This window comes from Lissotriton vulgaris (genome assembly GCF_964263255.1).
Source record: "Lissotriton vulgaris chromosome 9 unlocalized genomic scaffold, aLisVul1.2 SUPER_9_unloc_2, whole genome shotgun sequence".
In the NCBI taxonomy this organism is placed as follows: Eukaryota; Metazoa; Chordata; class Amphibia; order Caudata; family Salamandridae; genus Lissotriton; species Lissotriton vulgaris.
In genome coordinates, this window is record NW_028240617.1 from 913,393 (window position 1) to 926,089 (window position 12,697).

The 12,697-nt window shown below is 43.8% G+C and overlaps 1 protein-coding gene across 6 annotated transcripts in view; it reads right to left on the minus strand.

The window, feature by feature from the left end:
* The window catches only part of LOC147672943 (FYVE, RhoGEF and PH domain-containing protein 5-like), a 488,188-nt gene that overhangs the window by 140,847 nt on the left and 334,644 nt on the right, over positions 1 to 12,697 (minus strand). For all 6 annotated transcript variants that reach the window (XR_015303474.1, XM_086947902.1, XM_086947904.1 and 3 more), the window contains exons 11-12: positions 7,861 to 7,932; positions 3,865 to 3,933 (exon numbers count right to left, since the gene is read on the minus strand). Coding sequence is in view for 5 of the 6 variants with exons in the window: in XM_086947902.1 (XP_086804028.1) it covers positions 3,865 to 3,933; positions 7,861 to 7,932 (141 nt within the window). In the remaining variant the exon portion in view is untranslated. The remainder of the gene's footprint in view (positions 1 to 3,864; positions 3,934 to 7,860; positions 7,933 to 12,697) is intronic.

A 12,697-nucleotide genomic window follows, 5' to 3' on the forward strand; every position in this document is an offset into this window, starting at 1 on the left:
GACATGTTCCAGCGTTCCTTTTCAGGGTGTGTTTTAAGGACATGGAGAATAGACAGGCTACAGCTTTAGACACAAATAACATTTTCAAACCTAAAATTCAGCGTACAACTGATAGTAGAATGTTGGCTGACAGAGTGAGGCATTACAAGCTCCCTTTCGCCCTGGGTGGGGGCTGGGTGGGGGCTGGGTGGGGTTTGTGGCCCTTTTTCAAAGTCACTTTATTAATCCGATTTTCCTGACTGTAAAACTGGTATGGGTGTCTAACACCCAGAAGCTCCAGACGTGGGAACGCTGGGCCATTTATGCTTGTGGGTAGCAGAATTCCACATGGGAATTCCACTCTGCAGAACTTGTAATAAGGGCCTCAATAAATAATTAAATAAATACACACATGAATAAATAAATAATGTGGTAAAGCATCCTGCTATCTAAGATGGGCGCTGAAGGGGTGTCACTGTTGTTGAAGTCTAACAGGTGACTGCATGAGACACATAGAGACAACGAGAGTGATGTGTGTGTGGTGTTTGTGTGTGTGTGTATATATAGAGAGTATGTTTGTGTTGCATGTGTGTGTGCATGTGTTTGTGCGTGTGTGTGTGCGTGTAGAGTATGTTTGTGTGGCATGCGTGTGCATGTGTGTGTGTGTATAGAGTATGTTTGTAATGCATGCATATGTGTGTGTATGTATCGAGAGTATGTGTCACATGCTTGTGTGCATGATTGTGTGTGTGCGAGTGTGTATAGAGTATGTTTGTGTCGTATGCGTGTGTGTGTGTGTTTAGAGCTTGTGTGTCTAATGCGTATGGGTGCGTGCTTGTGTATGATTGTGTCTGCGTGTACGTGCAGAGAGAGCAAGAGCATGTTTGTGTTGCATGTGTGTGTGCATGTTTGTGCGTGTATGTGTGTATAGAGTATGTTTGTGTTGCATGGGTGTGTGCATGTGTTTGTGCGTGTGTTTGTGCCTGTATGTGTGTATAGAGTATGCATGTGTGTGTGTGTATAGAGTATGTTGGTAATGCATGCGTATGTGTGTGTGTGTATGTATCGAGAGTATGTGTCACATGCTTGTGTTCATGATTGTGTGTGTGCGAGTGTGTATAGAGTATATTTGTGTCGTATGCGGGTGCGTGTGTGTGCATGTTTAGAGCATGTGTGTCTCATGCGTATGTGTGCGTGCTTGTGTATGCGTGTGTGCGTGTACGTGCAGAGAGAGCGAGAGCATGTTTGTGTTGCATGTGTGTGTGTGTCTCTGTGTCCAGCACTAGGACCCCTCCCTGTGGCCCTGCCGAGTGACTTCCGCTTCCTTGTAAACAGGGGCTGGGCGCAGGAAACAGGCGCTCAGATGAACACAGCAAACATCCTGCCAGGAAGCAGCAGCGCCTCCAAGTAGAACTGGCTGGAACAGCATCAGCAGAAAACGGGCCTGGGATGGGAAGGATGTGGGGTGCCAAGCCCAGGTGACGTCACAAAACAGGCACGAGAGGGCCCTGGGGTGTCATGTCACTGAGGCACCCACCCATATGCATGGGCCCATACTCAAAGGGGCGGCCAACGTCCTGCCCTCAAACACCACCTCCCGCACACACAATAATCAAGCTAGGTTGCAGAGTGCATCCGGTGCTGTGTGATTTACAGGACGCTGAGAGGCCTCTCGTCACAACAGGAAATAACAGACATTGGAGGTGCTTCAGCCACCTGTGGGAACCAAGTCTGTGCTGGATAAAAAACCAGGACCAGCCGGCTGTTATGTTATGTGCTTATATATTCTATAGACAGTGACGGAATTCTCAAACCCAACCAAGGAACTAGGACCGGTCCCTGACCGGACTCATGCCGGGCAAGAGCTGTGTGCACCAGCCAGTCCGCGCGGAAGAACTCACCGATCACCTTTCCTGATTCACGCCTCCAACCTAGCACCCCAAAACCATTTGAACCACTACGTTCCACTTCTTCACCAACCTTCTTACATTGTAAGCGTGAGCACCCACTCCACCCCTGGTTCTGCCACCTGGATTGCCAATATCTCAACCCTTAACTCCTCCATTCAGGGTGAGAGTGATGCTTTACCAGCTCCTCTCCCAAGTGGTACCGCTGAGGTGAACCAGCCCACAACGTAGAGAAAGCACTGTGTGTGAAACGAAAGCCCTGGAACCAGGTATCCCAGATCACATGGAGTCACCTGGTCTAAAACCCTTTTAAATGTTGTGATGCAAGCTGAACGCAGCAGGCCTTCTGCTGTGGCACACAACAGTTACTGTGGTGCTTAGATCTCCTCTTCATCTCCCACCTCATGTTTGAGTCTTTGAGTTGGTAATCTGATTCTAGAGTTCCTAAAAGAGACATTATGGTTCGTATTCTCATCCAGTAATTAAAATCCCTTAATTCTCTGTCCTTTCTTTTTCCATTGTCATCTTTTTAAAATCTTAGTAACTGGAGAGGGCAGTCTGGTTTGATGTAAATATGCCTCTTCCAGATTTGCTTTTTCTTTCTTCTGGCAGTGCACCCTGCCTTTCTGCGGGTGATGGCCACATTCTTCTCTGTGATCTGTCTTTGAGACTGATACAGAAGTCGATAACAAGCTTCATGTATGTGTCCCCTCAAAGCATCTAAGCATTTGAGCAGGGGCGGCTCTAGGCTCATGGCGGCCCTGGGCAGGGAGCGTAGTTAGGGGGCCCCGGAAGAGGGGGTCCGGGCGGGAAGGAGCCCCCCGGAGCTCAGGAACCAGGAGGAACGCAGGCGCGGAAGCCACTGAAGAGTGGAGGGGGGGCGGGGTCAGGGTGTTTGGAAGTGGAGCAGAGCCGGAGGCCACCAAATCCCGGCCAGGGGCCACCACGCAAATATGTATCCATCCTCAGAGGATTAATATATTAAGGATATATATTGGCGTGGGGACCCCTGGGGTTTGGTGGCCCTGTGCACGTGCACAGCTTGCACATGTCTAAGGCCGCCCCTGATTTGAGGACAGAGAGATCCACATTAGGGGAGAGGATGTAACCTTACGGCTAGAGCGGTCAACCATGAAGCTGGGGAACCGGGTTCGAGTCTCGGCAGTGACGCTCAGCATCCTGTGATTCTGGGCAAATCACTTATTCTCCCCGTGCCTAACAGAAATGAATGTGTCCATCTGTAACAAAACTGGTGCTCATGTAAAGTGGTCTGAAATCTTTGGGTCGAGTTCGCGCTATATAAAACTCTAAGAAAAAATATATGAAAACGTCACAAGTGGAAGGTTTTGGCCTTAATTTATGGAATCACTTTAGGCTTACTGATGACATGCAATTATTCTTTTAAAGAGATATTGTAAGGCAACTACCAGCTAAACGGTGAAGTGTGTGCTTTTAAAAGACAGTTATAAAAAACTGCACTATGTATAGTCTGGATGTTACTAAAATCTATATTTTGAAAACACTTTTTTTTAATCTTAAACCTTTTTGCACATTTTGTAGCAGCCGATCTTATACTGTGTGTAACGCCACTTTAAAATAATGACTTACATATTCATATTGCTTTCTGTCATAGACTGGGACCTCGTAGGACTAAACATACACAAGGCACTACTCTCCACTGCATCACCCAGGATTCAATTATGTGGCTCTCTGGTGCATTGCATTAACTGATAGAGGTTTCACAATGTACAATAGTACATTTCTCACTGATTACCTTGCATTTGATTTCATTTAAGCTGTGCTTTAATTTTTTTTGGTAGTTACATGAAGGTGAAATCTGAAAAAATTTACAGAATATTTTGTTTTTTTTAGCCACACCTTTGACCACGTCCCTACGCTCACTCACCCAACCCCACCCCAATTGCGCGCAGCATCACAGTTCCCATATTTTTGTTAATGCACATTGTTGTATCCTTACCAAGAAGAGATGCCGCGGATGCCGATTCTTGCCGGATACTTTCACCAGGGTACCTTCTTTCACAAACTCCTGAGGGAGAAATAGAGGCATCTCAATATTTAAATAGAACTCACTACTGCGCATGTGCCGTGCCTCCTTGTGCTCGTCTCATTTCATGGGAGTAGGACTGCCGTAAAACGACACCAAGGGTACGTACAAGAGTGGGAAATTCAGTACCTGCCTTTGGACTTCTGCTTTTTTATTGACCCCCCTCCGACATTATGTAGTTGATCATGAGTTAGCCAGGGTGGTATCCCCAAGGCAGACGCCGCCTGGCCAATTCTAGGTCACCTGCTGCTACCAAATGCACATTCCTGGGTGCAGAAACCGGAAGCTCAATTCTACCCAGTGTACTTCTGCCCTTTGAGTAAAATCACCTTCCACTCCAGGGCAGGGGCTGAAAGCACCAGCAGTGCCCAGACCCTACCTGACCCATTTGGTCACCATGGAGGGGGTGGAAGGTCCTGGCACGCTCTTTCCAGCCACAGAAAAGCATGCTCTAATTTTTTAACTCCTCCAGATCTCTGACTGCTGTCCGGCGACCCACAATGTCCCCTTCCACTGATCACTTGTTGACTACAGGTGGCAATAAAAAGTGCTATGATGCGTCCATTGCTGGCCAACTCATAACGCTTTTTGGATTGATGGTGGTAGAGTGCGGTGCGAGGCATCTCGGAGTGAGTGAGGGCTTCCAACATAGAGGATGTAGATGCCCCCTGTCCAACCACCCCACCAGCAATTAAAAAAAAATTGCTTGACATAGATAGGACTGACCACGTCATACCGCTTTTGTTTAAAAAAAAAACTTTAACCCATGTTATACAGCATCCACTCTGCTGTGCATCATGGCTAAAAGACATCGACAAAGCCAGTATCCCTCGCCTAGGTGAAACCCATTGGCATTGCCAATTCTTGGTTTAGGTTTGGATGTTTTAACTTTGTAATAACGGCTTGTGGCCATTAGTGAAGCACACAAGTGTGAGGCATCGATGCTGCCCAGGCAGGCAGTATTAGCCACGCGTGGCACCAGCAGCCCATTAGGGTACACCTCAATGCACAAATAATTAAAACAGAGGCATCCTTTCTGTATGCTTAACAGTCCCCACTGCTCGCAGTACTGCCGTGAATTATTCTCAGACCTCATGGGCTGCCTCTTAATTGGTGCTGGTTTCTAACCTTGGCTTTCCTCCAGGCCAGCGCAAAGCAATACAGGGGCACACACGGTGCACTCAAACAGTATGTAGGAAAAAACAAGGGTATTGTTATCGCTCCAATGTTTTCATTGTATGTACTGTACTGATCATGTGTGCTATCTTCCAGTGTGGTAATCTGGTGCTCATGTGCTATATAGAAATAATAGGCAATGCAGATCAGAAAAAGAGGGGGCTTTGACGGGGGACAGCCTGCAAATATATGCACTGTTATGGAGTGCTTCAACTACAAGAAAAAAGAAGCTCTGAAAGTGTGAGGAGTGGAAGGCCACTGGGCAAGGATGTAGTACTTGGGTCATGCTCCAAGGGAGGGACAAACACAAGAAGAGGAACTAAAGCAAACACATGCTGACCAAAGAGAAGCAAGGAAATGAGAATGACATTGAATCCAAGCAATGGGAGGCCTTCAAGCCCACTAAAAGTAAACAAAATATCTTGCAAGCGATAGTGCATGAGCTGTCTCATGCATGTCCTAACAAGGAGTATGTAGAATACTGTGACATCAAGGGTATCCCAGCTGCTATGTAGGGACTCACTGTATTTAGGTGGTCCACAGAAATTCCTGTAGTATTTAGACTAATGCCGCAGGCATACTATATCAGCGGTGACTCTGTCAAGGATGTGCTGGCAGACAGAAGCTCAGAGATTTTTGTTATGTTGACACAAGCGAGGCAATCCAAGTAATAGGTGCTGAGGGGACTAGGACCTCCCAGATTCCTGTCATTTTTTGGGTATCTGGGTACACCAGAAATGGCCTGCAGACACTTCCCTCCAGTGCATGGCGCCTCTTGTAAAGATCAGGATAAAGAATTGTCAATAAAGAATCAATTTGTGTCCATCACCTCCTCACTTCCTATAGGACCAGTCAGTGTCCATCTGTGGCTGAAAGGGTGGACTCTGTCACTGAAGCAATCCACCCCTGGAACCTGCAAAGAAACAAGACTGCCAGACCCACCATCATGATGTCAGCTGTGTGGAAGGAAGATGTATGTCCCCTGAATTGCACATGGCATCCTGTGTATCTGAAAATTGCTTAGAGGACACAGTTGGACATTGTCCTCAAGTTCCAAGACTGAAGAAATATAGCAATTTAGAAAAATAAAAAAAACTGAAAAAGTTGTCCATTTCTATCTGTGCTTTGAAGGCTCCTGAAAGATGTAGGGAGATGATGCACTAATAACTTGATGCAATGCCATGACGTATGGTGTAGGTTAACAACCTGAAATGTCTACTTTTCCTGCTGGTTTTTAAGTTTACCAAGCCCTATCCTGGTGAGGCATGAAGATTCCGAAGCCCTGCACTTTAAATGTACAGTATTATGAGGTAGAACTGGCATGACTTAGTTCCTCATGATCTAAGAGCCCCTTTGCTTATCTTGAACCATATTCCCATATAGACGTCCTCAGTGGCGCATGTCGCAATTGCTTGTGATAGTATTATTTTGATATACTATCAATTAGTTCCTACTACCTTCTGAAAGATCACCTTCTTCCATCCTACCTTTCGAACTATGCCCTTTTCAGCCTGTAGACCCTCAGAAGTAGCGGACAGTTACTTAGGGGCTGATCCACAGAACTAACTTAAGACAAAATCCTAAACGTACTACTTTTGGTATTCACAGAAGGCATTTAGTAGTAGTAAAGTTAGGATTTTGTCTTAAGTTTGTCTTATTAAGACAAAATCCTAACTTAAGTCTGTCTTAAGTCTGTCTTAAGTTTGTCTTAAGTTTGTCTTAAGTTTGTCTTAAGTCTGTCTTAAGTCTGTCTTAAGTCTGTCTTAAATCTGTCGTAAGTCTGTCTTAAGTTTGTCTTAAGTCAAACTTAAGACAAAATCCTAACTTTACTACTACTAAATGCCTTCTGTGAATACCAAAAATAGTAAGTTTAGGATTTTGTCTTAAGTTAGCTCTGTGAATCGGACCCTTATAGATGTGACTTGGATCCAAGGCTTGAATCCAGAAGTGGTATGAGTTACTTTGTCCCGGCTGCTATGACAAGAACATCTCGCCTTTGGCCCTATGCAGTTCATCGTCGTGGAAAACTTGACAAACTGAGTGAAGGGGTATCTCTACAAAACACTTAACAGGCCATACATTGTCCAGCGCCTAGAGACACCCAGGTGTGATATTCCATGGATAAATGTGGTTAGTAGTAATGTTAGTAGCAGTACTAGTGGTATCAATGGTAACAGTAGTACTAGTAGTACTATTAGTAGTAATAGTAGTAGTAGTATGTTAAAAGAAGTAGGAGTTGAAGTAATATTATTGTTAGTATTATTAATATTAGTCATAGTAATGTTATTAATATTAGCTGTAGTAATGGTATTTGAATTAGTAGCATCAGTGTATTAGTGGTGGCAGTGGTACTACTAGTAGTAATAGTACTAATAGTGGTGGAAGACGTAAATTGTTAGTAGGAGTAATACTATTGGTAGTATTATTACTATTAGATGTAGTAATAGTTTTAGCATTAGTAGACTCATAGTATTAGTGGTAACAGCACTACGTCTGTATATTGGTGAGAGAAGTAATCATAGTAGTAATAATAATGGTCACTGCTGTAGCATGTTAATCATAGCATGAGCAATAGTATTGCTAATATTATTACTATTAGTTGCAGTATTAGTCTTAGCATTAATAGTATTCATACAGCACAGCATTATATTTTTACTCCTTTAGAGTAACAAACCGTTTAGAAAAGGCGGCTCATTGTCTTTACTGGGGCACGATTCAGCCTTCCGGACTTACCCTTCCAGACTCCAACAGGTTGCTCTGACCCCTTACACTGTGCTCTATATGGACCAGCCTCTGCAGATTTTCCTAGAAAAGAATCAGAAAGAGTTCAGAGAATCACAGTGATCCAAAATACCATCACAGTGCCCACCCACCTCTCTTTTAGCCTATTAGTACTTCATCTTGTTGTTGTTGACCTTATTCATTTCCAGATTCTACTTTTCCGAGATGCTTAGTTTTCTCAGACAAGGTGCCTTACACTTTCTAAGCAGATACTAGTAGAACAGAAAAGATCATCCATGTTGGAAGATCTGAAGCCTCCCAGGAGGCCATAATAGTCCACTGATGCCACTCCTACTCCAGACTTTGTAACATTAGTTTCATCATACTCTTGCTGTAGACCACAGTAAATCTATTTTCAATGGCTACGTATTCCTTTCCAACAACCCTCTCTTAGCCTATTGACCTGCATTCGACCATCTGCTACCTCCTCATTCCAGTAAACATTTGACTACACTCACCAAAAGAAAACCAAATATGGGGCAGATTTAGGGTTTGGCTGAGAGGGTAATGTATTGCCATGGCAATGGAGCATCCTCTCTGCCAAACTGAAGTTCCGGCAGCCCAATTTACAGTTTGCTGCACCTTAAGTATACTACTCTGTCATTGACATACTCTTTCAACAGACTAATGGAGTAAGGGCCATCGGAGGTTTGACCATTCGACCATCCATCCTATTTAGAGTGGGCAGTTGAATGGCCAGTTTTTAGGTTGAGCCTCGGCAGCGCATGCGCTGTTGCAAGGCATGCAGTATTAGAGTATGGACTTGAAGCCCCACCCACTCTAAGCCCATATTTTTCATTGGCTTATGTCAATGTCTTTCGTAAACGCTGGCTTCTGATTCATTCATAAGCTTGTCAGTCCCTCCTTAGTACCGCCTTGTCTTAATTTGTAACCTCCCTTCAGGAGTGGACCTTGTACTGTGTCCTTAGTTAGTGTATAGCTTGTATTACCCCTTAGCAAGAACTCTTTGCTCAATTAATGTATACATGACACATGATGCTGTTGGACGGTGCCCATTTGATCATTTAAAAAAAAAACAAATATATGCATGTTTACGGTGCCCGCAAAATTTCATATGCACAGGTGCTGCGCATGATGTTGCTGCACGTGCCCATTTTAGCATTATTTTTTCCTCTTCACAACTCTAGACAGTTAGCAAAACTCGAGTAACAGATGTTATGTTAATGTAACTTAAGCGCAACGGTTACCCTTGGGTGTTCTGGCGCTGAGCACTGCCTGATTGGTTGCTATGTTGTAGGGTGACTATAAAGTGAATAACCAAGATTTCAGCCCCTTCCTGAAAGAGAGGAGCTCAGTTGAGTTTCTGAAGTGGAATGGTAGATTGTTCCAGGCCTTTGAGGCACATGTGATAAAGCTCCCTCCACCCCAGTTTGCTTCTCTGACTGGGGAAACTGTCACTCTTTTCGCTTCTATAGAGCGAATGGTCCTTCTGGGAACATACCATTGAAACGGTTGTTTTAGGGACTCGGGGCCTATTCCCTAGAGGGCCTGAAACACCGTGCAGAGGGCTTTAAATTGTGTCCGTTGTTTAACTGGGAGCCAGTCTAGTTACTTTATTTCTTTCTTAACCGAGACACACTTTGGTGTCCCAGTCAACAATCTGGCCACTGCGTTTTGCGCAATTTGGAGTCCGTTTAGATATCTTTTAGGATGTTCAGATAAAGACTGTTGCAGTAGATCAGCGTTTCTGAGCATCAGATCTATGGGATTTATTGGTCACAAAAGTGAAATGGTAATGCCAAATGAGGTCTATCAAAAAGTCCAAGTTTAGGGGGCTAGTTGCTGGGAGGAAGGCCAGTGCCTGTGCTCCTGGGGTTAAGATAAATACAAAAACTGGGGTCACTGTTCTTAAATAGGATAGGAAAGAAGTATAAATAGGTTGAACAAAGGTTTGGCAGTCAACAAGACTGTATCATGTTACCCTCACACATCCTGAGGGATGTCATGCTTCATCATAGGTCAGTTGCTCCCTGTTGGGCCGGCACTGCAATACCCCATGGATCCCCCCAAGGGTCTTTTTGGAGGAGATAGTTTGTTGCGATTTCCTTAAGATGAGTGCAAGAAAGAGTCTTAAACTGATTAGGGATATAGCGAAAACTTTAATAACTTACCTACCCTGTCAGATTAAAAAAAACTTTCTAGGTTGATGCTACTAATGGGGTCATAAAGTACCCCAGTATCTTGACGTTCGTACCTTCATTGCCTGAACTTGAACTTAAAGGGGCACGCACATGGCAGTGCAATGTTGTGAAAGTGTCAAATAACTAGCAATTTGTGGTATTTGACTTTCACTGGCAACAGCACAGATGGGAGGATGGCAGACATAATGAATGTATACCATTCCATTTGTGGTTGAATTTGAGTGTGTTTTATTGGGATTGATTCAGAGGGTGCATGTAAGAACAAGCAGTCATTGGATGGGTAACCGAATGTGCAAATGCAAAGATGAGTGACAGACTACATGCATGATGAACTATTAAGTGCATAAATCTATCAGTGACACAAGAGGCAATTTCATTCATAAGCCAGACCTATTGGCATCTCCAATGCTTGTTTTGTTTTTAGGCATAGGAAGATCAGGTGATCTATTCTACTCAGACCCGCAGGGTGTTGAACCGAGTCAGGGATTAGAACCTGGTTCCCCGTGTTCGAAAGTCGGCAGCTCAGGCCATTAGGACTCATCTTGAAATGGAATTAAATCAGTTGCATGGCTTCTTGGGCTTGTTCTCCTGCCCTCCTGGCCCTACCAATGTTGGGGCTCTGCAACTCAAACTCATATTTCTGCTCTCTTGTCTACTCTTGGCTGGCTCAGACAGGCCTAGTTCTTCCATTATTTTGTCTCTTCTGGGGCACAGCTGCTTAGCTTTGCCAGTCTTCTCTTTTGTTTATTAAAAACCAGCACTGTCTAGGCTTGTGTATCTTCTTGCTCCTCCAACATAGGCGAGTCCAGCCTTATCTTGTTCTTCTAGTTGCTTGCCGACTGTGGACCAGCTCAGCTTGCCCTTATTTTCCTCTTTTGTCTCTTGTGGGCTAGCTCAGCATGGCCTTGTTCAGCTTGTCTTGTCTACTGGGTCAGTTTAGCAAAATCTTCTACTATTGCTCTGTCTACTATTGGCTAGCTCAGCCTGGCCTTGTTCTTTTGCGCTCATCTTTACTATTGGTCAGCGCAGTCTAGCCTTCTTCTTCTGCTCTCTCATCTACTGTCGCATGTAAACACATTGCACATGCATTGTGGGTCTGTCAATGAGCCCCATTGCCTTAAGCATTTGTGGGTTGATCTGGGACCGGAGAGGTCTATTGACCTCTCTATTCACCCATGCTTCAGAATGGAAAACTATTATTGTGGCTTAGACTTTAGACTGTCGTGAATGATTGTATATCACGGTCAAGAGGCACCTCCCCCATTGTCGGAGTGGTGCTGCTTGAAGAATGTGTGATATTAAGCGCTATATAAATGCAATACAAAACAATCTGGTTCGCGCTATATAAAACTTTATAAAAAAAAAAAAATAATACAATACATATGACCGGGAGAATCTTGGGTCTCCAGATCCCTAAGGCATGAAACTCCTAACACCTCTAAGCGGATCCTCCATCACCATTGCCTCTTTGTAATGCCTGAACACTACAAGCAGTGGATATGATATACTAAGAGTCATGTCCTACCTAGTACTATATAAAGGGACGCGTTAAATATATGGCAAAGTAAGGCCAAATGAAGCGTCAAGTCTGGCAAAATCTGCTGCTTCGAAAGAGCTATATTAGCCGAGTATTGAGAACAAAGGCAATTTTTGTGGCATATTTTGAAACATTATCACTCTGCCACAGCAGCTTTTTAATAGACTTCGATATTAATAAAACCCAACTCGTAATGCTCCAGAACGCTCTAGATTTTTTAATTAAGAACACAATACACATTAAGCAGATTACATCCAAAAATGCTATTCAGCAACACAGATTTACTTCAGTTTGCACTAAAATGCAAGAGCATCATTTTCTAATACTGCCTTTGACAAATCCTCCTCCCCTCCCAAAGTAAATTAGTTTGTGTAAGACTTTTGCATTGTTATGTTCAGCTGAACCAATCAGGCCCTCCCATGGACGCGCTCATTGCGCATTCCAAATAGGATTTAAAGGGGCAATCAGTGAGTGATGTCAAATCGATTTCAAGAAGATCCCCATCAAACAAAGGGACATCCTAGCATTATACTAATATTGGTACTAGTGGGTGGTGCAGGGCTGGCTAAATAAAATTGTTATTTAAAAATTTCCCTATAAGATCTCTAACAACCTCCCCATTAAATTGAATATGGGGATTGTTCTGTGGGGAAGCTGGAAGCAATACATTCTAGCAAGACTCAACTCTGCAGTGTACTATTTCTGTTAATTATTGATTATGTGAAAGTGTCACTGGTTGGCACTTTAAGATCCGAACTCCTAAGAACAGATGCAGAGTATCTGGAGACCTAAATCCTGACTGCACTCCTGAGAAAACTGCTGCTTTCGGAAGACTCTCGTGCACACAGAAAATGGCTTCAACAGTGAATTGTCTCTTTCAATTAATTAATTAATTAAATAGTTAAATTTTCAATATTTTCTAATGAGCGGCTGGCTATATTCCAGGAGGATGCGGCAGCTTGAAATGGAGCAATGAAAACAATTAAAAGAAGAAGATTATGGCAGGAAGACACTGCTTGGAGAATTCACATCAGCAAACATTTCCTACTGTCTATTGTTTCGTAGAACTCAAATTTGAACCTCTTCTGAA